The sequence below is a fragment of the Rhinichthys klamathensis genome, unplaced genomic scaffold (genome assembly GCF_029890125.1).
Source record: "Rhinichthys klamathensis goyatoka isolate OS25496 unplaced genomic scaffold, OSU_Roscu_1.1 h1tg000547l_1, whole genome shotgun sequence".
Classification (NCBI taxonomy): domain Eukaryota; kingdom Metazoa; phylum Chordata; class Actinopteri; order Cypriniformes; family Leuciscidae; genus Rhinichthys; species Rhinichthys klamathensis.
In genome coordinates this window covers 158,648-186,464 of record NW_026607018.1, presented here as the reverse complement: position 1 = coordinate 186,464, position 27,817 = coordinate 158,648, and the positions used below count along the sequence as shown (strand labels likewise).

At 41.2% G+C, this 27,817-nt stretch overlaps 1 protein-coding gene across 2 annotated transcripts in view; it reads left to right on the top strand.

The window, feature by feature from the left end:
- hhat (hedgehog acyltransferase) overlaps positions 1-27,817 on the top strand; it is a 67,319-nt gene that overhangs the window by 32,730 nt on the left and 6,772 nt on the right. For both annotated transcript variants that reach the window (XR_008804359.1, XM_056238900.1), the window contains exons 10-11: positions 11,470-11,671; positions 11,796-11,940. Coding sequence is in view for 1 of the 2 variants with exons in the window: in XM_056238900.1 (XP_056094875.1) it covers positions 11,470-11,671; positions 11,796-11,940 (347 nt within the window). In the remaining variant the exon portion in view is untranslated. The remainder of the gene's footprint in view (positions 1-11,469; positions 11,672-11,795; positions 11,941-27,817) is intronic.

The window sequence follows — 27,817 nt, the reverse complement described above, 5'->3', positions numbered from 1 at the left end:
ATGTAGCCTAGTGAAATTTCTGTCATAAAAGTTTATTACTAAATATTTCATTATTTCAATAATTGATGAAATAAAACTGGTTTGGGCCAGCTTTTTCCAAGCAAAACTAAATATAATCTGAAAAAACGCATGTTCATTTGTTGTCATGAACAAAATGTTCAACTTAATATTAAATTCTACAGGGATCTTTGGATCCTTTCAACCAGGCATGCAATTTGTGAATTAAGTTTTTATTATTTTTTTTATTATTCAAATAAATATCGAACCACGGTGCTTCGTGGTAATGCTGCTAAATTAAATAACATGTAGGCCTATAGAATAATTATGAACTTAAATGAAACAATATCGCAACATTTCGACAAATACATTATTTGATCTGTTTTTACATTTTAATTCAGGGCGATTTAGCCTGCTACATTTCATTAGAGCGAGATTTTCACCCTTGTCATTTTCTCATTGGGAAGCGCTTACATAGGCTACATGTTTGAGTAGATCCTCTGTACCTCTCGTTTTCATATGGATTACATAATCAGATAACATTTATTAGCCTGAATATTTAGACATTTAAAGGCATTAGACAGAGCCGATTTCTTATAGTGACTGAGCTGAAGTGGCTTTCGGTTCATTTTTGTGACGCGCAGTTCCCGGAGACAGAGACGACAGATAAACTTTTGTCGTTAGCAAAAGTTCGAATAAAACCCGATTTTAGAAAAATGCATAGGGCCACTCGGCGTGGTCTGCCAAAACACTTAATTATAAACTTCAATATTTCATTCAAAATAATCTCAAAACGCTTTGTGAAATTTTGAAAAGCCGTGCATGCATTAAGGCCACTTGAACTATGGACAACTGAAACGCTGGTTTTGATTTTATTGTTTATCGTTGTTTAAACGTGCTTGTTCTGTTGCATATCTCTATTTTATATTTGATATGGTCTATTGGTGAAGTAGCCTATAGCATTGATTACTGTGGAGGGAGGGGTGTGGGGATTCAAATAATTCAGCAGAAGCAGGGATGTTTAGACCAGAAGGAAATCCCCGTCCCCCTGGCAAATCACACTTTACTTAAAACCATGTTTTTAAAAACTCTAGGTTGTAGGGAATCAAAAATAATAATAATAATAGGCCTAATAAAATATATATATATATATATTGGCTATATATATAAAATTACTTTTTTTACAGAACTGCTTTTGAAATTACGATTGGCCTCATACGATTGGTACAGATGCAAAGTCGTTCTGTTGGATACTATTGTTCCTTAGTGTAAAATGGAAATGCATGGTAATTTTATTTTATAAATATAAGCAAAAAACTGTATGGTGTACCAGAGTTTTAGAGCTACACAAATCTCTCTGCATTAATAAATATAAAATTTACAATAGACCATGTTTGTTCGGGATTTGAACCCGTGTCATCTTGATGATCGAACCGTAAGTTCTACCACTCGGCTATGAATTTTCTCACTGAGAAATGCCCAAACGTTTGTTTGTCATGAGCGAGAAAACGTTTTGTCGTTAGCCTGTGAGTGTAGGCCTACTTTAGCCTACATGAATAAAAGTAGACCTTTTACAGTTTTAAAAGATGATATCTTATCTGTATGACCAACAATTACGCAGTAAGTTCTTTTAGCTGTTATGAGAAAAATAAATTCAAATGAACGCGCCGCCGCGTTTGTCAAACTCTAATTCAACATGCCAGAATAAAGCCAGATTTTAGAATAATGCATAGCCACTCGGCGTGGTGTGCCAAAATACCCTAATTATAAACTTCAATATTTCATTCAAAACCATCTCAAAACGCTTTGTGACATTTTAAAAAGCCGTGAATGTATTAAGGCCACTGGAACCCGGATCGTAACTGCAACGCGCTGCATGTCTCAATACAGGAGCAGAAGCGCTGGTTCAGATTGTATTGTTTGTTGTTTAAACGTGCATGTTGCATATTTAAAAATATTTGTTTAAAAATAAATGTTTGTTGTAGGCTTATTTGCAAATTACCATAACTTGTAGAATTTCATCCTTACTGTTAATTGACATTAGCCCCACTTACGTTTTGATAAATGTCCCTTTGCGCCACCTGGCGGTCATTTCGCGAACGACTTTGAAATGCGACTGGTTTATTTTTATTGTATTGGTCTACTTTAAAAAATAATACTTTATAAGACATTTATGGAAAAAGACTATTTTCTTTTCAAGATTCTGTAGAATGGCCCATATAGCATTTGACTAGAATTTGTTTCCAGGTATGACTAAAAATGTGCTTTTGGCTTTCATTTATATTTTGATTGTTTGTATATATATATATATATATATATATATATATATATATGTGTGTGTGTGTGTGTGTATATATATATATATATATATATATATTTAGGCTATATATATACAAGAAAGAATGCAATGACAATATATATATATATATATATATATTGTCCTTGCATTATTTCTTGTGTGACACCCCTGAATGAAAGGCTCATTATTATGTAGGGTCACTGTCTGAGAACCACTTAATATTCATGATAGGGGTTGGGCCGTTCCGCCCATCTGCATATTGCCTTGGCAAACAAAAAAATGTTTTTCACAATTTAAAACAATCTATTGGTTTATGTGAATGATTAGGAAGGATGATTTTCAGATCATTTTGAAGCCAGAACTCGAAGCGTCAACATCCATTTGTCAAAAGTCTTGTGGACACATATTTAGTATTTGTTTTGTGGTCTTATTTCAGCAGCTTTCATTTTAATTTTTTTCAATAACCACGCATAAACAATATTCTCTTAAAAATACAAACAATGTACATACAAGTTGCTCACAGATTATGGTAGCCCTGTTTGTGCTATATAGAGTGAATTTACACCTTTGCCATTAACATGTTTATAAATAACTGAAAAAAGCACAAATGTAAGGGCATCACAGAACATCCAAATGGCCCCAAAAACACCTCAGACCCCAGAGGGTTAAGCAAATGCACTAATGCATGGGAAGTTGTGTGTGGAGTGATGAATCACAATGAAACATGAGTTGCATGGTGTTGCCCCAGAGCAGAATCTTTGGAAATCTGCAGTGAAATTTAATAATAATTGCATCTCTAACACAATGAAGCATTGGGGAAGAGGAGCCTTTTTAGCTGCTGGTATTGGTGAAAAGATTCACTTTGAAAAGTAATATAATGCTTGAGAATATTGTAGGATGGCTTGCTTCCCACAAATGAGAAGTTATCTAAAGAGAAATGATCAAATGTTATTTTCAACAAGACAATGCTCCTGCCAAACTTGCAAAGACAACCAAGACGTGGCTTGAGAACAAGTCCATCAGGCTCATGTTTTGGACTGGTCAGAGTTCAGATTTGAACCATATAGTGAATATTTGGTCTCACATTAAACTCAAACGAACTGGGAAACATTTTTCAACTACTCATGAACTGTTTGACAACACTGACTCTTCTTCCTGTAAAAAGCTGTCTGCAAGCTCGGGAACGCTATTGCCAAGTTACTTTATCAGTATTTGTGCAATTATTGCTAATTTTCCTTACCAGTGATTTGTGATTAAAATGGTTAAGACCACTAAATATTTGGCTATTTTTGGCTTAATGAACCCCCTCACTACCATAACATAAAATAATGATCGCCTTATGTATTAAGCAGACTTTTAATAATACATATTTTGCATCCACAATACATGTTCACAATATGTTCACAATAAATAAATCTTCAATACTGTTAAATATTATGAGTTGATGATCAACTCGACTTTTTGAGTGTTATAAATGGACATCCATCCCCTTTGCCTTGTATCAGTTTAAGTTTACTTTCCACAGCCCCCCAAATGGGAAGTGTCCCATTGCTCCCTGAATGCCACTAATCAGAAAGCTGAGAGAATAAGCACTTCCATACTTTTCAAGCTGGAACTTTGAGTTTGAATTTGAGTATGTTCAGTATTTGAGTATGATTAATTATCCCTTCATTGCGAACAGAAAATCAAAAACATCTCTGTCTCTCTCCGAGTGTATCTTTTCCATATTTCTCTCTCTCTCTCTCTCTCTCTCTCTCTCTCTCTCTCTCTCTCTCTCTCTCTCTCTCTCTCTCTCTCTCTCTCTCTCTCTCTCTCTCTCTCTCTCTCTCTCTCTCTCTCTCTCTCTCTCTCTCTCTCTCTCTCTCTCTCTCTGTCTCTCTCTGCTAAAATGTGTAGTGATTGCATTGTGGCAGAGAGAGCTGATCTGCATAATTGGAGTGTGAATGTGGGCTGTGTATGTGTGTGTGAGCGAGTGTTGCAAAGTGCATTTGGAGAGATCTTAATGTGCTTTTAAATGTGCAGTAATTGTGAAGAGCTGAGTTTTGGAGTGAGGAGATGTGGGAGAGGATCTTGTGAATCACCGCTGATCTTAAAGCATCCACAGACACATGCCGCGCACCCCTCCTGTCGCACTATTGTCTGCTTGAACGCCTCGCTTTTAGCCTGTTAAGTGTCATCTCCTGTCTGTCTATTGAAATGTGCTCACAACAATCAAATCAAAGACACAGTTCATATGAGCTTATGTAAGGGCGAGAGAGGGCTGAGATTATACTGCGGTGGCCACAGAGCCAGAACGAGACCTTATTGTTTCTGTTCATAATGAAAATGCGCCCATAAACACTTTTCTCAGCAGGGCAACGTCTACGCTTGGGCTTTACAAAGCAGCTTAACAAAAGAAACCGAAACAGAAAGCAAGATCCGCTGGGATTGCGTGGTATATAGCTGGTCATGTACTGAAAAAGGACCTTGGTACCAAAAATGTACCATGTTACTATACCATCATTATGCAGATTTCATTACCTTGGACAATAATGTATTCAGTTCAGGAAGTGTGATATGAAGGTAATATGATTAATTAAGTGCATTTTGCTGAATTTAACATAACTATTTCATTTAGTAATTTATTTGTAAATCAAGTTCAAATGGGATGTTTAACAAAAGAAAGATTAAATTACACTTTTTTTGTGGCAGAACATAATTATCACCAAAGCTCTCTAAGTATAAAATCTCATATTCATGTAGAAATATTAATGGGAAGCCTATCAGACGACAATTGCAAAGCATGATGTAGAAATAATAATGGGAAGCCTATCAGACAACAATTGCAAAGCATGTATGTTGTGTATAAGAAAAGTTATATTATTTATTATTATTGTCCAGTGTTTGAATTTCCAGTGTGTATTGATGCAATCGGTAACACAGAATATCTATAAACGGTATATATTATATAGTATGTATATATTTTCCCAAGTTTCATCAGTCACTCGAGGCTGTTTAGGTGTTGTCCAAGGTATCTATTTAGACAAGAGACCGAGGACCAGAAGAAGCTGGTATCGTACCAAAGCCAAATTTTTGGTATCAATCCAACCCTACTGACCAGTCTAATCAGTTGTCATGATGTCAAAACTTTCTTTAGAATATTATATTATTGTTATTTGAAAAACAGACAGTTTTTGAGCTTTTAGATAAAGCGAGTGATGTTTTCACTGTGTAATCCTGCTCTGAGAGCATAAGATTAGTGGAATTGTGGGAATTTCACAGTCAGATGAACAGAAGTTGAAAATGAAGCTGGGTGGTTGCATCTCATTGACTACCACAATGCAGTTACTTCACGAAGTTGGTAAATGAAAAATGAAAGAGAGTATAGAGTATACTTTATTGTCCTTTTTCAGGAAATTTCTCTTGGACTCAAAGCTGCAGTAGTACACAACATACACAAATACAACATGCGACAACAACGTTAAAGGGGAAGAAATGATAATAATTAAAACATTTAAAAGATTTCATAACAATGACTAAATTGTGACAACTTACCATATAAAATATTACTAGATACAGGTATAAATTATTTTTTGTAAGTTGCTCTTACAAATTGGGGCACTTGCAATGCTTCACTGATGGCAGAAGTTGATATACATTAGAAATAAAACATGGCTTGAATCACTCACTATTTTCTGTGCATATTTAAAGGTGACATATTATGCCCCTTTTCACAAGATGTAATATAAATATATGGTGTCCCCAAAATGTGTCTGTGAAATTTCGGGTGTGAGCAAAAACGGCCGTTTTTTGTGTCTGTCCCTTTAAATGCAAATGAGCTGCTGCTCACTGTTCCCGTTCGGAAGACGGCCGATCCTTAACACGAGAACTTAGTTCGGATACAATAACAAAACACGCGAATAATTTCACTTAGCTAAAATCTCAGAAATAAACAGTAGCTGAGTGCAGCCTTACAGAGAGACTGTTTTAGACTGCACCTGGACGTTTCTGAATGGTTAGTGGATACATTTATTTAGTTGTTGTGGAGTTACATTGATTCATCTCATAGACATGTTTAACTTTTACACAAGTTGACACGTACAGTTCCCTGAGGTCTTCATAAGACAGCTGTGACATTTTTTGGTCAAATATTTTTCTGTGCTCGTCTGTGCAGCCAACGACAGAAACGTTGTCATGCGTTGCTCGAGCCTCGAGCAGACCTGGTTACAATGTTGTCGCCTGTGCAAACCAAATGGCGGCGCCGTGGGTGGAAACTATTATAATAAGATCCCCTTCCTACTGTATGTCAGAGGGGGAACGAAATCTGATAACTGACAACATTTTTTAACTGAGTTGGAGGTTAAAAGTCCAGGGGTCAAAAGTAAAAGTCCTGCCATATGTTTGTTCCACCCATTAGGGCTGTAGTCAACCAAAGAAATCCTTAGTCGACCAAAGTCCTGTCCTGCGCAACGATTAGTCGACTAAAAAAAAAAAAAAAAAAAAAGACACGATGTTTTGATTGAACATTTTTGAACAATTGTCATAGCATTTATAAAACAACAACGAAAAAACATCAAAAATACATAAAACTATAATAATAATACAATTCTTTTAAAATTAAGTGATTTTTTTTTAACTGCAAAGTTAGAAGCTCTGTCCTAGGTCTATAGTAGGCTAACAGTCACAATCGCGCACCTGACCACACCACACGCTACACAAAATATAACTGCTATCTGCCACAATGAAAAATCCTAACAAAAGCTCTCGTTTACAGGCTGTAGCCTATATTCTTCTTTACTTGTCTTTCAAAGCTATGGGTTAACTTTTGTCCAGCCGATCTAGGAGTTTTAAAACAAACAGACAAAAAAACCCAAAGAGCCTAAAAAACAATCCTATTATAATAATAATAGGCTGTATTGTAGGACCGCATATAGGTTTATTTTCGTTTTGTTACATTATTTAGGCTATTTTCAAATGCATCAAGTGTACAAATAAAAACAAAAACATATCAAGAAAACACAATCTATTGAGTCAGCATGATAAAGCCGTTAAAGGGACTGCTCACGTCTTTTGCGCGCTCAAGTTCGATTTCAAATGTAGGCGCGCGGTGTGCGCGCTCATGATGGAAGCAACGCGCTCTTTTTTTTCCAAGTGCGTCCACGCCGCATCGAGATAAAAACATATAGTGTATAAAAACATAAAAACCGAAACAAGTAGCATTATAACTGAATGAATACAGCTAAACTACCTATATTCCTTACTGAGCACGAAGCAGCAGCGCAGCCAGCCACAGGGGGGAACCGAGTGTTCTATGTGTGTGCGCTAAACTGTGGCGCTGTTACAAAATAGCCTAAATTAAAGCATTTAAAGTTGGGGATAAACCATAGGCTAATTATATTTAGAATACAGTAATATATAACTGCTTATAAAGGAATAAATATCAAATATCTTTCTATTGGTAAAAAAAAAAAAAAAAAAAAAAATACAACTGGTCGACCAATAAGAATGTCAGTCGACCAAGATGGCATCGACCGATTAGTCGACTAAACGACTAAAGTTGACAGCCCTACCACCCATGAACTCAGCCAACTGATTTCACTAGTTCTATCTCCTGGCTGAAAAACTGTGCTGATTGAAACAAAATACTGAGGAGGACTTTTACTTTCTGAACCTGGACTTTACACCTCTGCTTGAAATCTAAAACTGTAATCTCCTAATCGTTTTGGGTCCACTATCATTTCCTTATTTTTTACAGCATTTACATTAAGATGATTTACATTACACCACCGCACAAAATTATCAATTTCGGACTGATACTCTAATATATCTCGGTCTTTTTCCTAACAGACTTATATTACAGTGTCATCAGAGTATTTGATAATATATTCTTATTTCTACTAGAGAGCCATAATTTGTATATGGAGTGAACAGAATGAATGGGAGAACATACACAACCTTAAGGGGCACCAATACTAATAGATTTGACATCAGAAAGTGTATTGTTTGCTTTAACATATTGAGTACGATTGGTTAAGAAAGAAAATAGCCAGTTAATGATAGAAGGGTTAACATTAATCTTTACAAGCTTACCCAGGAGTAACTGTGGCTGAAGCATATTAAAAGCTGAGCAAAATCTACAAAAAGTAGTCGTGCATAAGCATTGGAGGTTTCTAAATGTTGAACAGTGTTAAAAGCATCAACATTCCCCCCTGCCCTCCTTAAAAGCATGCAACTGAAATGGATCGGATTTACATTACATTTCAATCTGGACACCACACACTTCTCCAGGCATTTAATAATTATAGATGTTATAGCAATTGGTCTAAAGTCATTGTTGTCAACAACACCAGATTTTTTAGGATCAGGTGTAATAATAGTCTTTTTCCATAACAAGGGGTCCTTGATTGTCTAGCGATTGTTGGAAAATTGGACACCTTGCTGGAGTTAACTCTACTGCACACTCCTGCAAAAGATAAGCCGAAATACCATCTGGCCCAGTCGATTTATTAGTGGAAATCTTACGAAAAAGTGAAGTAACCTCTTGAGTTAACAAGTAATCTAGCGTCCGTTACACATTAAACAGTTGGAAAAATCTTTTCACATTCTTTAACAGGATCATTATCAAACCGTTTAAAAAAGTCATTGAACTCATTTGCTTTCTTAAAATCGTCAGTAGTAACGAGATGTTGTTTTTTAGAATCCATGTTAGAAATGGTTCTCAGAGAGTTTCACAGTTTTTTGCTGTTCATAGAGGAAAAGCTTTGTTCAATGTAGTCATTTTTACGTTTTTGAACGTTTTATATTTGTTTGGTTTAATAATTAACATTACATTTGCGAGTATGACTCTCACTCGGCTTGTGAACTAGCATAACTTGCACGCAGCCCCTTCTAAACTGTTCACAAGCTTCTATGGTTTGACTTTGGCTGTCATTTGAAAAATATACAGTGTCTCGTTGTTTGTCCACTGAATTTGACTCTCCGATTCTCCTCCGTGGTCATATGGGAAAGTGAATATTTACAAAGACAACAATAAAACTTTAGTTACTTTACACCTTTCCAACAAAGAAATGGATGGACTTCTTTCATTTTGTTTTTTATTTAGACATTTTCTACCAAATGATGGCTGAAGCAGCAACGCGTGACTGTTTTCACGATAACCAGATCAACATTGTGAACGGAATTCTACACAACTTAAGTAAAACACCAAATGATCATGCAATGGGATAAAATAGCTTCTCTTCCCTGCAAACGATACCATGAAGAATGTGAATATTTGACTAAGTCAAAAACAAAACAAAAGGTATAAGCAGGTATCCATATTAATTTCAGACAGACAGAAAACACCATTAAAGCTGACAACTTTTAAAGTAAAACAAAACGTTTAAAGTTACGTAAACGATGAAAGCTCCTTGTGGTTTCTCGGTTTGATGGATTTGAGCAACCATAAAAGACGCAAAACATAGGCATTTTGAATATGTGATAGTGCTTCATTTGTAGAAATTCGCTCCCTGCCCTCCATCTGCATTTCGCGCCACAGCAGTGACGTCATGTGCAAACAAGCTATAGGTCCCCTTTAATGTATTTTGTATTTTAAAATGTAATTTTTTCCTGTGATGACGAAGCTGAATTTTCAGCATCATTACTCCAGTCTTCAGTGTCACATGATCTCTCAGAAATCATTCTAATATGCTGATTTGCTGCTCTAGAAACATTTCTTAATTATTATCAATGTTGAAAACAGTTGTGCTGCTTAATATTTTTGTGGAAATTTTACATTTTCTCAGGTTTCTTTGATAAATATAAAGCTCAAGAAGAAGTACCTAGTTCCGGCATGAAACTCTAGATGGTGCAGGCTAAGTCTCTGACTCTGATTTGTTAGCGATCACATCATTATCTACATAACACAGCTAATTGGTTGCTGTTGCATCAGCGTCCAATGAGTTGCGGCTCAATATTCAAACAAATATTGGGGTGTTGCTGGTAGCAGTATGCAGCGTGCTTTCAGAAACCCTCCCCTTTCCCCAGCTCCACCTGTATAGATCTGCTATGGGGGTTTAGTCATGTATGTTACATGTGCAGCAGCAGAATATCAATGTATTGGCAGTAGCAAGTCTCTGTACTTGCTCTGCAACAGCAGCGTAGCAGATCTATTCCGCCAATACCAAATACATTAATTGCCATCTCTATCATACCAATCTCCTGAGAGTTGTCATGACAGAACAGCATTTAATTGAAATAGAAATCTTTTGTATAATGTAAATGATACACATTATATACAATTTAATGCATCTTTCCTGAATAAATGTATTCTTTTTGTCCAAAAAATATTTTTGGAACGATAGTGCATATGCTTAAAAAAACCCTTTGCCAAAAGCAAAATAAAAATAAAAGAAGTTCTCTGACGACACAATTTTTCTTCAAGTACGCCAAGTTTTGTTTTAAGAATATTTAGATAATTTTGCTGGAAAACCAGACTTATTCAGAGCATAATATTGCTTCTCTCTTATTGTATTAGATGAAACTGGCAACAAGCCTTTTCATTAAGTCCAGTTAACGTATCAGTGAATCCACAAAAACCCATCTATCCTATTAGGGGTCCAATAGAGGAGAGACAGACACATGAATGTTGAAGAATAAAAATAGTGCAGAGATTTTTTTTTAAGTGAGATAAAATAAAGCACAGTTGATCTTTTTTTTCTTGATCTCTATACATACGCTGTCAGCTGGAGCCGTGGTCAAGAGCTAATCTTATCCTCTTCACTATCTCTCTCTCTCACAGACACACACAGATGAGTCAAGTCCTCCACTATCCCAACAGCCTCATTAGAACAGATTGGTGCTCTCTCAGCCCTGAAATGGAAACTCTACTATACTGCTGTAGAGAAAGATCAGGTTTAGTTCAGAATTCTCTCTCTCTCTCTCTCTCTCCTGCTGTCATTATTATTAGGGGAACGGTAGCAGTTTTACAGACAGTATATAATCTTTTTTTTCACACATTAACACAGAGAGAATGCCCCCTCAATAAACACATTAAATAATGTCTTGATGCAAAAAGGCTTTTTGAAGGATTAAGGGTTTAAAGGACAGAAAACATCATTAACTCAATATTAAAACGACTTGATTGTTAATTGTCAAAGTGGGCTTAAAAGAAAACTATTTTTTAGTCGTTCATGTGTTTTTGTATGTGCTTTAAGGTACATATATGTGCCGTTGGGAGGCTCACGTCATGGTGTGTTCCGGAAGATTGTCTCCACTGCGCTGGCGTTCGGGTTTGTGTGTTTCTGGCATGGTTGCCATGACTACCTGCAGTACTGGGCCCTCCTGAACTGGATCGGGGTCTTGGTGGAGAATGTTCTCGCACTCCTCTTCTCCTCTCGTCCTCTTCATCACACTATTGTGAGTTCACACAAAACCTCTCTTGTTAAGTATCGGCTTTAGATAAAGTTCAGTTATAAGATCACTCAATAAATGCCACATAGCACAGCATAAATAATAACAAGCACTTTTGGTCTGGTCTTAGGTGTGCTGTCTGTCACCTCGGATGCAGAGGCGTGGCCTAGCTCTAATCTCCGCCCTCTCCACGGCTCTTCTGATTCTGTCCAATCTGTTATTTCTGGGCGGGATCCATGTGGGTAGAATCTTCTGGAAGAGGGTGTTTGTCCAAGGTGGGTCATTTAAATGTATGCACTCTCTTACAGATTATCATTTAGAAAAAGAAGTACACTTTAGCATACTTTTGATAAGATTACCACAGAGATAATGTACTTTTCAATAAATGTACTTAAGTGTGAACAGAATGTAATGTTTTTGGACACTTAATTACATGTTATTTACAATCAAATGCAAATGTATTAGTTTAAATATATATCAAAGTGTATCCATTGATTTTCCAACCCGCTTTGTATTGTTACGCTGTCGGCAGTATATGTAAATGAACGATGTTTACTCGTCCACCATACCTGGACAGAGAAATGTATGTTTATTTGTCAGGAAAAAGTCAGCTTTTTGCATCATCAGGCAGATTTTTTTGACAGATTATACTTTTGCGTTTTTGTATCCCCACCTACCGACAGTCAGATTGACAGAGGGTTATAAGCAGTTTTTGTAAGGGTATTGTATTGTATTACAATTAGTGTTGTCACGATACCAAAATTATTGTTTCGCTACCGATACCAAGTCAAGAATTGTGATTTCGATACTTTTTCGATACTTTTCTTGAAAAGGGAGAAACACTCTCAAATATCATTGCTGTGCTTTATTTTAAAACCGGGACAACATTCTAATCATATAACACACTAATAAATGAACATATGAACAGCAGATATATTAAAGGAGCTGTATGTAAGATTGTGGCCAAAATTGGTACTGCAATCACTTTCAAATTACTGTAGAGCTGTGTATCCCCTCCCCCTCCCCCCTGACTCGAGGTTGCCAGATAGGCTGCAGGATCCAGCAGGAACATATCTGCTACAAGGAGCTTTCAACTAGAGCAGAGCTGGCAACCCGGATGCCGAAACACTACTGACTTCGTGATTGGTAGATAGGTGGAGGGTGGGGCTTCAGGCCAAAACACAAGATGACAACATCAACATCAGTTGAGGGCTGCAACTTCACTTTTTAAATGACAATATCGTGGCCGTACTACTGTTGTCAGTAATATAAGTATTTGAAATGAACATGATTTCTTAATGTCTAGAGACACATCAGGGCCATTTTATGATTAATTGAAATACATTTCTTACATACAGCTCCTTTAAACATTTGAACAAAATATGAAATGTCAAAATATAAAAAATAAAGTAGAGCAATGACATTCAAGGTAGGGCTGCACGATATTGGTTAAAAAATTACATTGTTATGTCTCTTGAGTTCAGTGTTGGACAGATCAGTTGTTTTAACCATTCATTAAAGTGAATCGGTTCAAATGAGTCATTAGTTCGCGAATCGGACGTGTCATTAACGGACCACGGCACACGTTGTGTGATTATCACGGCAGTTAGGACATCGCACAAGATTTCATCACAGAAAACATTTCATCACTGGATAGGTTTTTTGTTTTGTTTATTGAAAGTGGTTTATGTCATCTGAATGTGTGGAACGCTTTCAAGAGATAAGGCAACGTTATTTTTAGCACAATTCACAACCAGCGGTAGTTCAGAAAAAAAAACTTCGGGCTTCCGACCTTTTACCATCATGTATTCTCAAAGATATTCAGTCAACTCAATTCATTTATATGAGCGAGGGAGGGAGAGAGAGCAAGACAGTTTTGAAGACGGTGAGAGTGCGCGCGCGCGCGACCGGGGCTTTCACTCTCTCTGCTCGTTCTCTTAGTTAAACAAGCGCAGCAGTCAGTCATCAACATACATCACTGATCACTCATCTACATTCATATTATCTGCAAGTAAAGTTTTTAGAAATATACTTTCAAGATTTACAAGTGCACATGTAATACAATTCAGAACAATTCTTTTAGAAAGACATTCACACACATCATCTGTTAGATATTTGTAACCACTGATGACAAAGTATTTTTAAACTCTGGGAATTTGAACGTTTTTAACCTTTTAACATTTTGTGGGTCACGTTAAGGCAGTAATTCAGAAGGAAAACTGTAATGTAATGATGTGGTACTGCCTGTCATTTCATTCAAAATCAGACACAAATGAGATAAAATTAGCTGATTTTGAAGTGCTCCGAACACATTTTGTCTTGGAGAAGAGCTGTGTCACTGTTTTGTGGTGCATATGAGATGTTTCAAATTATTTCATAAGATTGTTTTTAGGATTGGATTGGTTTATGAATTATTATGCTTTTAATATACAGTAGGGTTTTTAAAGTATGGTCACATTGAAAAATCTGTGATTCAAAATCACATTTAATCCTCTAAACTAGGGGTTCTCAACTCTGCCCCCTCGAAGTCCATTTTCCAGCAGAGTTTTGCTCCTACCATAATCAAGCACATGAACAAGCTAATCAGCTCTTCACCAATACTAAAAAGTAATACAGGCAAGTAATTTTGATTTAAACTCTTCAGAAAAGTGGACCATGAGGGCCAGAGTTGAGAAACAGTTTTAGGATTTTGAAGAAATTGAAATCAAGAAATGTTATGACATAAAATGACACAAAATATGAATTTAGGATTCTGCACTATTCAAATAAGTAAATTTGTGACCTTGATCGTGTCACTCTCTGTATAGATTATCAGATGTTCTTGCTTCCATTTAGGCAAGTGGCTCTCATATCATGCTGGCGAGCATGTTCATCAGATTTGAACCTGTGGAGTTTATGCAGCTACAATGCTGCAGCCGTTGATAATAATTTGTAAAATATGGTTTCAAACTTTTGAATCCCTATGTAAATTCATTTGAAAAGATCTTTGCCTACTGCTTCGGGATCTTGGTAGTATACTTGGGAGCATTTATTGGCAGTTGAAGCACCAGTGGGCATCTGGACATTTATCTTTAAAGAGTTAGGCTATAGAAAGAGAGAGGAATTAAGGTATTTTTCATCTTTACACAGCCGAGTTAAGGTTACTCTAAAGCGGCTCAAAATTCTGTGTAAACACTCAATGCCGTATTAAAAGCAGACTTAAAATATGATGGGTCTGACCCACCTCAGCCCCTAGTATCAAAGGCGACTCGGATACTGTTTTGGTTCAGTGTAAATGAACCGCCCTACGTCATTGTCATTACCAAAAGCACGCCTGACAGCTCAAGCGGCGCGAGAACCAAGAAGCGGGAGACAAAACAGGCCTAGCTCCTTATTGTTTTAGCAAAATTAAAAAAATGTCTACCAGCAATGTACATTGAAGTTAAAGAGTTCTGTACTCACATCGCAAAGCAAACCATCAAAATAACAGCAGAGAGTTGCCGACTCGGCGTTTGTAATCTTCCTTTGAATAGACATCAACGATCTGCTACATTTCTCTCAGATACGGTAAATGCTTAACCCAATCGGCGGCGTCAGTGTGATTGTGCATTGTTATATTTTATTCCAAAAATCATCTCCTTGAGGACGATATTTCACGGTCTGGTGACATCTGCTGTCCTGCCAGAAACGCTAACGCTAGCATCATTGTTGTGCCAAGTTCTCCAAACTCAAAAGGGACTGCTCTTTGAAGAAAAAACTATTTTAATCCCGCGGTTATCTACCCGGTGCAATAATTTAGAATTATTTGTAGCAAATGTCCCAGCTGGAACAATTTTATTAAGAAATAGGAAAAAAAACTATTTGTTAACTAAATTTAAAATTGCGTATTTTTATTTCGAGTTCCAACCGTCTCCATTGACTTTGTATTGCGTGAAGCTGCCTCTTTTCATTTGACTTACAAAAAAACAAAACAATGTCTAAAAGTTGCTTTGTGGCAGAGTGTACACCAAACAAGCTAAAAAACAGAACTAAGTTTTTATAAGCTGTTGTTGACCCCCCAAAAAACAGTTTGAAGACATAAAAGTGGATACAGGCAAATTGAGACAGAGCGCAAAGTGTCATATTACTCTGAGAACTACGCCCACTGGAGGGGAATGTAAACGGCGACAGGGATAGCTTATCTTACAGAAATATAATATAGAAAACTTACTCGGTTACCTAACGTAACCTCTGTTCTCTCTAGATGAGGGAACGAGTATTGCGTAAGTAACTTATGGTACGGGTAAAGTTATCTTTTCTCGAGATCTGAAGCCAAAAATTATCCTTAATTTTTCACACTTTGTCAACGCAGTGCAGCAGACCAAAGCAGGCTAAGGGAGCGTGCTTATTAGCTGCCTCGCAGCAACTGCAGCAGCCTATCCATGAGCCTGGCGTGACGTCACGCCCAATGAGGACACTTCGCGCCCTCCGCGCGTCACAGCCCGCCAAAAGGGGTGTGTCTACGTGTATAAAGGGGAGGCTCAGAGGCTGATTCTCTGGTTTTCTTCTATGAAGCGAGTGAGCTCGTGGCGCGAGCACGGCAGGTTACGCAATACTCGTTCCCTCATCTAGAGAGAACAGAGGTTACGTTAGGTAGCCGAGTAAGTTCTCTTACGAGAGGTTCTCTCGTATTGCGTAAGTAACTTACGCTACGGGAACTCTTTGTCAACGCCGTGCGCGCCAAGCATACGCTGCATACATCCCAGGAGCCCGGGGAGCATACAAGCGAGAACAGGTGGCCAGCAACGCGGGCCAACACATGTAATAATCACTCTTGAACATATAACAGAATACAGAGCGGCGCTGCCGGTCTATATTTGTTTGTAATCAAGGTGGCCAGCAACGCGGGCCAGCACAGTACATAAGCACAAGAATTAGGCAAAACACACAGGGCGAATGACGGTCTATGTGTAGGCATCCAATCCTTTAAGTGCAGCTCAACTAGGAGAGCTAATAAACATATGACGGTAGCCTGCGCATGCATACTGGGCAGATCATACACATCACTTATACTGATAATAGTTTAGCCTGCAACGCGGGAACTTCTAGGTAATAAAACCTCACGAATGTGGAGGGGGAGGCCCAGCCTGCCGCCGTAGAGATATCGTGAATAGAAATCCCACTGGACCATGCCCACGACGAGGCCATACCTCTAGTGGAGTGAGCCCTGATGCCCACTGGGCACTGCAGGTGTTTAGACGCGTATGCTGCGGCAATGGCATCCACTATCCATCTAGACAGACTATGTTTCGAGGTAGCGAGACCTTTAGTGCGCCCACCGAACGAAACAAAGAGCTGCTCAGAGCGCCTGAAGGCGGCGGAGCGCGTGATATAGGATCTCAGTGCCCTGACGGGGCAAAGGAGATTATCACTGTCATCGCTATCGGATGCTGGCAGAGCCGATAGGGAGATGATCTGCGCTCTAAAGGGCGTACCCATTGCCTTGGGGACATAACCGTGCCTCGGCTTGAGGATGACTTTCGAGTCGTTTGGTCCGAACTCGAGACACGCAGGGCTGACAGACAGCGCGTGTAGATCCCCTACACGTTTTACTGATGACAGCGCTATCAGAAAAACGGTTTTGAGCGAGAGGTATTTTAGGTCCACAGACCCCAGTGGTTCAAAGGGGAAAGCTTTCAGGGCCTCTAGGACCAAAGAGAGATCCCACATAGGAACCGAGGGGGGGCGCGGGGGATTCAATCTCCTAGCTCCCCTGAGGAAGCGAATTATGACCTCATCCTTTCCTAGCGCGCGGCCGCGCGTCGACTCTGCGAACGCCGCAATGGCCGCAACGTACACTTTGAGCGTGGAGGGGGACCTGCCAGTCCAGTAGCTCTTGTAGGAAGGAAAGCACCCGTGCGACACCACATGTGTGTGGGTCAGCGCCTTTAGTGGAGCACCACTGAGTGAACACTGACCATTTAGAAGCATAGAGCCTTCTCGTGGAGGGCGCTCTAGCCTGGGTGATCGTGTTCACGACCCCTTCTGGCAAAGCAACGAGTAATCGTTGATCACCCACGCATGCAGAGCCCATCGCTCTGGGTGTGGGGTGCCAAACCGATCCGTTCGCCTGAGAGAGGAGATCTCTCCTCACCGGGATCGGCCATGGGGCTCCATGTGACAACCTCCCAGCTCTGGGAACCAGGTCTGGTTTTCCCATCGTGGAGCTATGAGGAGCACAGAGGGGCGCGCTTCCCTGATCCTCTTGATTACCTGTGGTAACATAGAGATCGGAGGGAAAGCGTACAGCGGGCGGCTGGGCCAGGTCTGGGCCAGCGCGTCCTCGCTTTTGGAGAAAAAGCTCGGGCAGTGCGCATTGTCTTTCGACGCGAAAAGGTCTACTTCCGCTTTGCCGAATAGGTCCCACAGCCGCTGGACTGTCTGGGGGTGCAGGGACCATTCTGGAGGAATGTTGTCCCTGGACAACATTCAGAGGAATGTTGTCCCTGGACAGTCTGTCTGGGCCAACATTGCAGTGAATGCTGGGCCCACACCAGAAGGCGTTCTGTCAGGATGCAGAGTTTCCTGGACCTGACTCCGCCCTGTCGGTTCACGTAGGACACCACTGCCGTATTGTCCGACCGGACTGGAACGTGGTGGTCCTGTATGAACGGGAGGAAGCGCTTCAGCGCGTTCTCGACCGCTAACATCTCCAAACAGTTTATGTGGAGGCATTTCTCCTGGTCTGACTAGAGGCCGAAGACCGGTCTGCCCTCGAGAACGGCGCCCCAGCCTAGGTTGGAGGCGTCCGTCGAGATGACTTTTCGGTGTGAGACAGACCCCACTGTCACACCCTGCTGGTACCAGTCGGCTACCGACCAGGGGCTCAGGGCTGAGACACTGCTGTGAGTCACTCTGATACGTATGCCGCCGGACGTCCAGGCTCGGTGAGGCACACGAGCGTTCAACCAGCGCTGCAGCGGGCGCATGCGCAGCAGACCTAGCTGAAGGACTGCTGCAGCCGATGCCATAAACCCCAGCATCCTCTGAAACTTTTTCAGGGGTGCGATGCTGCCTTCCTGGAAAGACACGACCAAGCGCTGAATACGGCGCGCGCGCTCTGTTGACAGCCGCGCCGTCAGAGCCACAGAGTCCAGTTCTATACCCAGAAAAGAAGTAGACTGACTGGGCAGTAATGAGCTCTTGGTCCAGTTGACCGTGAGACCCAAGCTTTCCAGGTGGCTGAGAAGCACTGTCCTGTGAGAAATCAGCTCTTTCTCTGATTGTGCTAAAATCAACCAATCGTCCAAATAGTTCAATATTCGCATTCCCTGACTCCGCAGGGGGGCGAGCGCCGTGTCCATGCACTTCGTGAATGTACGGGGTGCTAGGGACAGGGCGAACGGCAGGACGGTGTACTGGTATACCTGACCGTCGAAGGCGAATCTCAGGAATGGCCTGTGACAGGGTATGATTTGAATCTGAAAGTAAGCATCTTTCAGATCGAGGGTGATAAACCAGTCTCCTGGGCGAACATGCGCGAGGATTTTCCTGGTAGTGAGCATTTTGAACGGTCTCCTCATCAGGGCTTTGTTCAAATATCTCAGATCCAATATTGGTCTGAGGGCTCCGTCCTTCTTTGGAACGAGGAAGTAACGGCTGTAAAAGCCCGACTCGCTCAGAGAAGGGTGCACCCTTTCTATGGCCCCTTTGCACAGAAGTTTCGCTATTTCTGCACGAAGTAGATGTGCTACTTCCCTGTGCGCGCTCTCTGTGCTTGTATACGGCAGCTCGCACACAGCGATGGCTGGCCGTTTTTTACACGATGTCCCGGTGGCTTTGTACGGGGAACATATTGTGTGGTATATGGGAAATGACCGTGAAACAGAGCGGGCAGTGGGTAGGCGTGTACACAGAGTCATGGGCACGTGATCTACATCTAACACTCGAGCGGCATTTGCAGCTTCATGAGTGTGGGCTCTCTGAGAGACACGGGATTTATAGTGCTTGTGTGTAGGGGTGAACACTGGGATGTGGGCACATTTTCTACACTTGAAACACATGCGGCGTGAGCCGTAAAACCAGGCTTTATGCTCTTTTTGAGATTTCTCTGGGTCGCCGTGACAACGGCGTTTGTGTACAGGCGAGCGGGCTGAGTTGCCGGCTCGTTAACTGCAATAAACACATTTTGAGTCGCCGTGATAACGGCGTTTAGATGCAGGCGAGCGGGTTGTATTACCAGTTCGTTGGCTGCATAATACTCGCCTGCAGTAACCATGGCAACGGGGACTGGCAAGGCGGGAAACTTTGACGGCGGTCCGGCTGCGGCGGGACTGGCCCGTTTTCTCCTTCCTAGGCTTGCTAGGAGGACTTTGCGGGCTCGAGTTTCAGCGCTATCCTCGGCCGGGGTCCCCGCGGGGGAGGTGGTCCGTGGCGGCTGTTCGAGCGCGATCTAGGGCGGGGACATACATCTTCCCAGGGCCTGAGCAGCGGATTTAGTGGCGCGAAGGGAGAGATGCGTCGCGCTCCTTGAATCCGTGAGGGAAGCCGGATCCGGGCCTCTCTCGTCCAGTTCACGGAGGAGATCAGCTTGGAGGATCTGGAGGACTGCCATCGAATGCAGAACCGAAGTGGCCTGTCCGGCGGCGGAGAAAGCGCGGCCGACGAGGGCTGAAGTGGTTCTGCAGGCCTTAGAAGGGAGCGCAACCTTTGAGCGCCAACCAGCGGGCGGGCAAAGGTGTGCATCTACCGCTTCTTCCACTGGGGGGATAGCGGTGTATCCCTTCTCGGCGGCGCCATCAACCTGAGAGAGCGCCGAGGGGATGTGAGAGTGGACTCTGGCCGAAAACGGAGCGTTCCACGACTTGGAGAGTTCCGCGTGGAGCTCTGGCAGGACGGGTGCAGTCCTGGATGCAGGCGCTTGACGGCGGTGAGAGAGAAAGCAGCCGTCGAGTCGGTTAGGCACGGGCTCCTTGGGCGTCGACCATTTGAGGCCCAGCTAGTCGACAGCTTTGGTGAGGAGGCGCATAAGCTCCGCATCCACGCCGGCGCGAGTCCGGCCGGATTCCTGGATCGACGGGGTGGAAGAGAGGTGCGAACCGGACCAATCCTCGCAGTCGGATGCCAGGATGGAACAGCTGTCAGCGGCGTCCCCCACTAAAGAATCCGCTTCATCCCCTGAGGCGGCGGCGGCGCGGGCGGGAGCCGCCTCAGGGGATACATCTTCCCAGGGCCTGCTAAATGAATAAATGTAAATGTAAATGTAAATGTGTCAGGAAGGGGGGGCGGGGACGGAGACAGAGAAGCCCGAGGGAGAGGTTCCGGCGGGCTTTTGGGCTCAACGTCCGTTTCCGGTGGTCACTGGGAACGGCGCTTCTTTCTGCGCAGTCCCACAGAGGCGGAAGGAGTGACAGCTTCCTCGTTGAAAGCTTCAAGCCGAGCCCGCAGGGTCGACATTGAGAGCTCTTCGCACTCGGGGCAGCCGCCCAAGGCGAGCGCGGAGGCTGCGTGCTCGCGGCCCAGGCAGAGAGCGCAGATGAGGTGGCGGTCTCCGGCGCTGAGCGAGGCTTTGCACGAGCGGCAAGAAAAACAAGGCATTTTGACAAAAACACCTCGGCTCTTTTAGAAATATAGCAAAACACAGTAGTGAAAAAGGATATCGACGCCGGATAGCGTAGCAGGCACGGATAGCTGAAGGTGGCGAAGACGGCTGGCTTCCTCAGACGCTTCCTGGTCGCTTGATTCCAACGGCGGCGGCTCTCAAGATCCAGCGATGCATAGAGCACGCTGAAGAGAAGAAAACCAGAGAATCAGCCTCTGAGCCTCCCCTTTATACACGTAGACACACCCCTTTTGGCGGGCTGTGAGGTGCGGAAGGCGCGAAGTGTGCAAAGTGTCCTCATTGGGCGTGACGTCACGCCAGGCTCATGGATAGGCTGCTGCAGTTGCTGCGAGGCAGCCAATAAGCACGCTCCCTTAGCCTGCTTTGGTCTGCTGCACTGCATTGACAAGGTGTGAAAAATTAAGGATAATTTTTGGCTTCAGATCTCGAGAAAAGATAACTTTACCCGTAGCGTAAGTTACTTACGCAATACGAGAGAACCTCTCGTAAGAGAACTGACATATGGGCCTGTTTACACCTGCCCACTTCATGCGTAGGCCTATTCTGTGATCGTATAGATATCTGATCGTGAAAACACCAGGTGTAAATGGCATGCCCTCCGAAACTCATTCGAGACGGATTTAAATCACTCAAACCACTTCAGGAGGTGGTCTGGGCCGCATACCAGACGAAACTTACGGTCTTTGATTTTTAAATTATGATTAAAAAAATGCAGCTCATATCTGTCGATTTTGGTGACGTGAATTCCATTAAAGGTACAATATGTAGGAATTTTGTAATAAAATATCCAAAAATCACTTGCACAGTGTGATATATTTCCTGCAGTTGTGTACTTACAATATCCCAAAAGTCTCCAAAGATTTTTTATTTCAGAGAAATTCCAATTTTAAAAAAGTGACCACCCCGGAAAAAAAATGTCGCCTGTCAATGACGCAATATCCGCGCTTTCCTCAGTTTCCACTCGTACTGCCATAGCCATGACGTAACCATGGCGACAGATGTGGACAACTGCGTAGTGCGTAACGTTTAGCTGCACGCTGTTGTTGTTTCGTTCAATCATTATGGACCATGGCAAGCAGACTTTGGGACAAAAAAGGAGAACTAAAACAAGGATCAATATCGGCGTGGCGTTTTCGAGATGCCAAGAGCTCCACGTCCGCGACTAACTTGGAGCAACACCGCTCTTGCATATACACTCACCTAAAGGATTATTAGGAACACCTGTTCAATTTCTCATTAATGCAATTATCTAATCAACCAATCACATGGCAGTTGCTTCAATGCATTTAGGGGTGTGGTCCTGGTCAAGACAATCTCCTGAACTCCAAACTGAATGTCAGAATGGGAAAGAAAGGTGATTTAAGCAATTTTGAGCGTGGCATGGTTGTTGGTGCCAGACGGGCCGGTCTGAGTATTTCACAATCTGCTCAGTTACTGGGATTTTCACGCACAACCATTTCTAGGGTTTACAAAGAATGGTGTGAAAAGGGAAAAACATCCAGTATGTGGCAGTCCTGTGGGCGGAAATGCCTTGATGCTAGAGATCAGAGGAGATTGGGCCGACTGATTCAAGCTGATAGAAGAGGAACTTTGACTGAAATAACCACTCGTTACAACCGAGGTATGCAGCAAAGCATTTGTGAAGCCACAACACGCACAACCTTGAGCCGGATGGGCTACAATAGCAGAAGACCCCACCGGGTACCACTCATCTCCACTACAAATAGGAAAAAGAGGCTACAACTTGCAAGAGCTCACCAAAATTGGACAGTTGAAGACTGGAAAAATGTTGCCTGGTCTGATGAGTCTCGATTTCTGTTGAGACATTCAGATGGTAGAGTCAGAATTTGGCGTAAACAGAATGAGAACATGGATCCATCATGCCTTGTTACCACTGTGCAGGCTGGTGGTGGTGGTGTAATGGTGTGGGGGATGTTTTCTTGGCACACTTTAGGCCCCTTAGTGCCAATTGGGCATCGTTTAAATGCCACGGCCTACCTGAGCATTGATTCTGACCATGTCCATCCCTTTATGGCCACCATGTACCCATCCTCTGATGGCTACTTCCAGCAGGATAATGCACCATGTCACAAAGCTCGAATCATTTCAAATTGGTTTCTTGAACATGACAATGAGTTCACTGTACTAAAATGGCCCCCACAGTCACCAGATCTCAACCCAATAGAGCATCTTTGGGATGTGGTGGAACGGGAGCTTCGTGCCCTGGATGTGCATCCCACAAATCTCCATCAACTGCAAGATGCTATCCTATGAATATGGGCCAATATTTTTAAAGAATGCTTTCAGCACCTTGTTGAATCAATGCCACGTAGAATGAAGGCAGTTCTGAAGGCGAAAGGGGGTCAAACACAGTATTAGTATGGTGTTCCTAATAATCCTTTAGGTGAGTGTACTTTATTAGACAGGTGAGTAAATGTACATAAAACAAAAGGTTGTATCTGTGTTTCCTTGCAACACATGCAACTGTCAATAATATCACGTATAAACAATGCGAGATACATAGGCCTATATGACATGACAGATAGATCATTATGCATATGTTGATTCACCTCAAAAACTATCAAGTGATCGTTATGCTGATGAAAATTCAGTTATATTGCTCTTTGTACTTTGGTAATGCTTTTTATCACTTGTGTTTTGACCGAGATTGTGGCAGTGCAATTAAATACAATCGGATATGTGTTGTTAAACAACCTTTAGTCATTACTTGCAAATGTTCGTTCAAATTTACTTTGGTTTGAACACGTAAAACAACATGGCATTAACGATAAACACGTAAAACTGCACAGCATTAACCCAACAAATCATTTGACAAATAGCTGTAACAGGATAATATACCATAACATTTCGCGTTCCTTGCAGTTAATTCATTATGGTGACATAAACTATTGCGATCAGACGTACAGGTAATACAAAAACAAATAAATTACCTCATCCGTGATCATGATTCATTAATTCTCTGGATGGTGAAAACGACTTCTCCCATCGTTCAACTCTCCCTCATAGCGTCATTAAGCTTCGCCTTTGTTATTGTTGGTAACTGCGCCCTCTTGTGGCGAAAAATTCCTACATATTGTACCTTTAAATCTGCATATAGTGCGGGAATTTAAGATCGGGTTTATATCCGTTTTGCGAAAACACATTTATGTGACCATGTGACGTGTAAATGGAATCGTTTTGATAAATCAGATAGCTATCCGATCTGAGAAAACGCATGAAGTGGCCAGGTATAAAAAGCCACTTGGATATTTGACTTACCAGTGACAATGTTTGCTGCACACGTAGTGTGCTTTTAGTGCATATACTGAGTGTCAGGATCCCACAATTTACCCATTCTTCCAGCTGATGCTTCACGTCTTATTGCCTTTATCCACTTTTTCACTTTTTTTTGTCCTTAAACGCTTGTTTTTTGGGGGTCGACAGCTTATAAAAACTTAGTTTTGGGGTTTTCAGCTTGTTTGCTGTACACCCTGTCACAAAGCAGCTTTTAGATGTTTTTTTTTGTTTGTTTTGTTTTTTTGTTAGAAGTCAGAAATAACAAGAAGGCAGCTTCACGCAATACAAAGTCAATGGAGATGGTTGGATTGTTTTCCCAAACGTGTGTCGCTCTGTCTCTATAAACATTCTGTGTTTTTGTGATTTTATGCCGCTTCAGATTTGGTTTCTGTGCCGCCTTTTCTGTGTAAAGATGCCTTTGAGGCAAAGATTAGAAAGCTAAAGGCAGGTGAATGTCTGTCTGGAAGTTCTAGAAACTTCTATTTATCTATTTGCCACCACCATAAACCCCACAGAGCCTTAAGAACGGCCGCCATGGTATCATTCATTCTTGACATCTCTGAAAGGTAGCCGTGCTGATCCCACCCACCCCCTACAGCAACTGTCAGTCATACTCTGACCCAAAGGTTTTGAGGAGCTGCGGGGTACAGTAAAGCTCAGAGAGAGACCTGCTGGGCACAGACAATCACAGAACCCTGAAGTTTTTCATTACTTCGTTCAGTTCAATTCACCATTTATTATAAGAATCATATCCTACTACTTTACATTTGATTTGTTATATTAATTAAACTTATTTGCACCTTTTTTGACCATTTGAAGTAATTCAGTCCTTCAGTGTCAGAATTTTTGGCACCCTTGATAAATATGAAAAAAGAAGCCTGTGAAAATAAATCTGCATTGTTAATCCTTTTGACCTTTTATTCAAGAAAATCACAAAAATATAACCTTCTATTGAAGAAAAACAATTGAAAATGGGGTAATTTGTTTCATTATGAAATAAAAAAATTCTCTAATACACATTGGACACAATTAATGGCCCCCTTTTATTAAACAAAATAGCAAGAAATAGTCAAAATTGCAAGATATAAACACGCAATTCTGACTTTTTACTCGTGATTGCAAGTTTATATCTTGCTATTCTGATTTTATAATTCGCAAGTCTGACGACTTTTCTCAGAATTGTGAGATATGAACTTCCAATTGTGACTTTATAACACGCAATTGCGTCTTTATATCTTAAAGATTTTTTATGAGAAAAAAGTCAGAATTGCAAGACATAAACTCGCAAATGTGAGAAAAAGTCAGAATTGTGAGCTTCCATAGTATTCTTACACAGACAAAATTAGACATAACACACACTACCTCTCACCTCCTTAATTTTCTATCCCAACTTTTTTGTAGCCTTTCTGCTTCATTGCAGTGTTTTGTGTTTGTAGTTGGCATGACAAAATGCATTTAGTGGCCAAGGCTGTGACTCTAGCACCTGAAGGACAATGAGGTGTAACCAAATGTAATCCACAACCCCCTTCTTTCATTTGCTCTTATTTACTTTTTGTTCCATCCTTCTGTTCTTGTCCCTGATGCGACAAGGCAAGTCCTTTTAATGAACCCACCAGAGACACACACACACACACTCCTGTCTGGTGTGTTTTAACCGCTTCGAGCTCTTAGTGGACATGTTGAGGGGAGCCATGATTATAAGCATCTCCTCATATATAGCCTATAACATATATTGTACACTATATCTGTCACTGATAATAATTTGGAAATAAATTCTATGATAAAATATATATCAATGATAATTTGAAAATATATAATAATTTAAAAATTATTTAACATTTTATTTGCATCTTGCAATACATTTATACATCTTTTATAAATGACAAATGGGAGTAACACAAGCAAACCAAGGGAGGGAGAATGTAACACAAGTACTGCTATACCATAACACATAACCATAAGTACTAGAGAGGAGCAGACATATAAGTGCATTAAGTGAAGTGCTTCCGGAAAAGGTGTTTCTTCAGCCGTTTTTGAAGATCATAATGGGTTCTGCTGTTCAGGTGAAGTTTGGAAGGTTATTTTACCACTGGGTATAGTGAGTGTAAAGGTTTTAGAAAGTGACCCATGCCAATATGGACGGTTGTTCATTTACTGACTGCAGGGGGCGAATGTAAATGTGATGAGTGAATACACCCCTGTGGTCTAATAAGATTTCATATTGTATACCTGTTAATCTGTGTGAGGTTATAAATCAGAGTTTGTGTGGGGGAAATGATCCCTGTATACTGCAGTAACCTCTTGTAAATGCTGCTACATAAGCAATTCTATACAGACTTTCATGTGTGTGTAAATTTTGAAATTGCAGGGCTCCAAGGTGCGACTTAAAATGATTGCAAATATGGACAAAAAAACTATCTAGACAGTCACTAATGCTTTGTTTCCGTCCATATGCTCAATCGGACCGGGAAGCCTTCATTTAAACACTTAATTCGATCCAACTGAGCTCATTTTAAAATAAATTTCAATTGAAAGGGGTGGTGTAGACCTGAAATAATCTGATAAATATGTTTATATTTAAATATAAATTAAGTACTTGAAATAGTTGAACACAGGTGCAGTACTTGTGCTCTTCATACATACAGTATGTCATCTTTCTTTTTAGATGGCAAGACGAAGGCAAGATTCGTGAACCATTAACTCTTATGAACAGGTGTAACAATGGATTTTTTGACCTATCAAATTCTGTGACCGTAGTAGGCGCTGTAGTGACGATAGGGTTAAAGGTGCTGTATTTTTTTATTTTTTTACTGTACTAAAGCATAAAATTACCATAATATGTTTACAGAGATTTAGGAAACATGCTAAGGTCACATACTTGTGTCTCCGAAAAACAATGCTACAGCCAGTTATTCTACTTTGAAATGTGCGTTCTGGGTCAGAATGTCTGTTTTTGTTTTAGTCTGCGTGATCCCGCCCACTGCCAATTTTCCCAATAGTATTTCGACACCCTAGGTTGCCAGTTGGCAGAAAACACAGCGTATTGCAGACATGAAAGCCAGCAAACAAACTGGCTCAGAGAATTCAGAATGTACTCGACCTTAAAAGCTTCGTCATCCATCTAAAAAGCTCTAACACCAGAAGAATATTACAACCGATAAATCAACGGATCAAGGAGGAGGGATGGGGGAAACGACTATCTCTAATATTTTGAATTTGTACTACAGTACTCATTTCAACCGCTAGCTGTCAATATTACATACTGCACCTTTAAG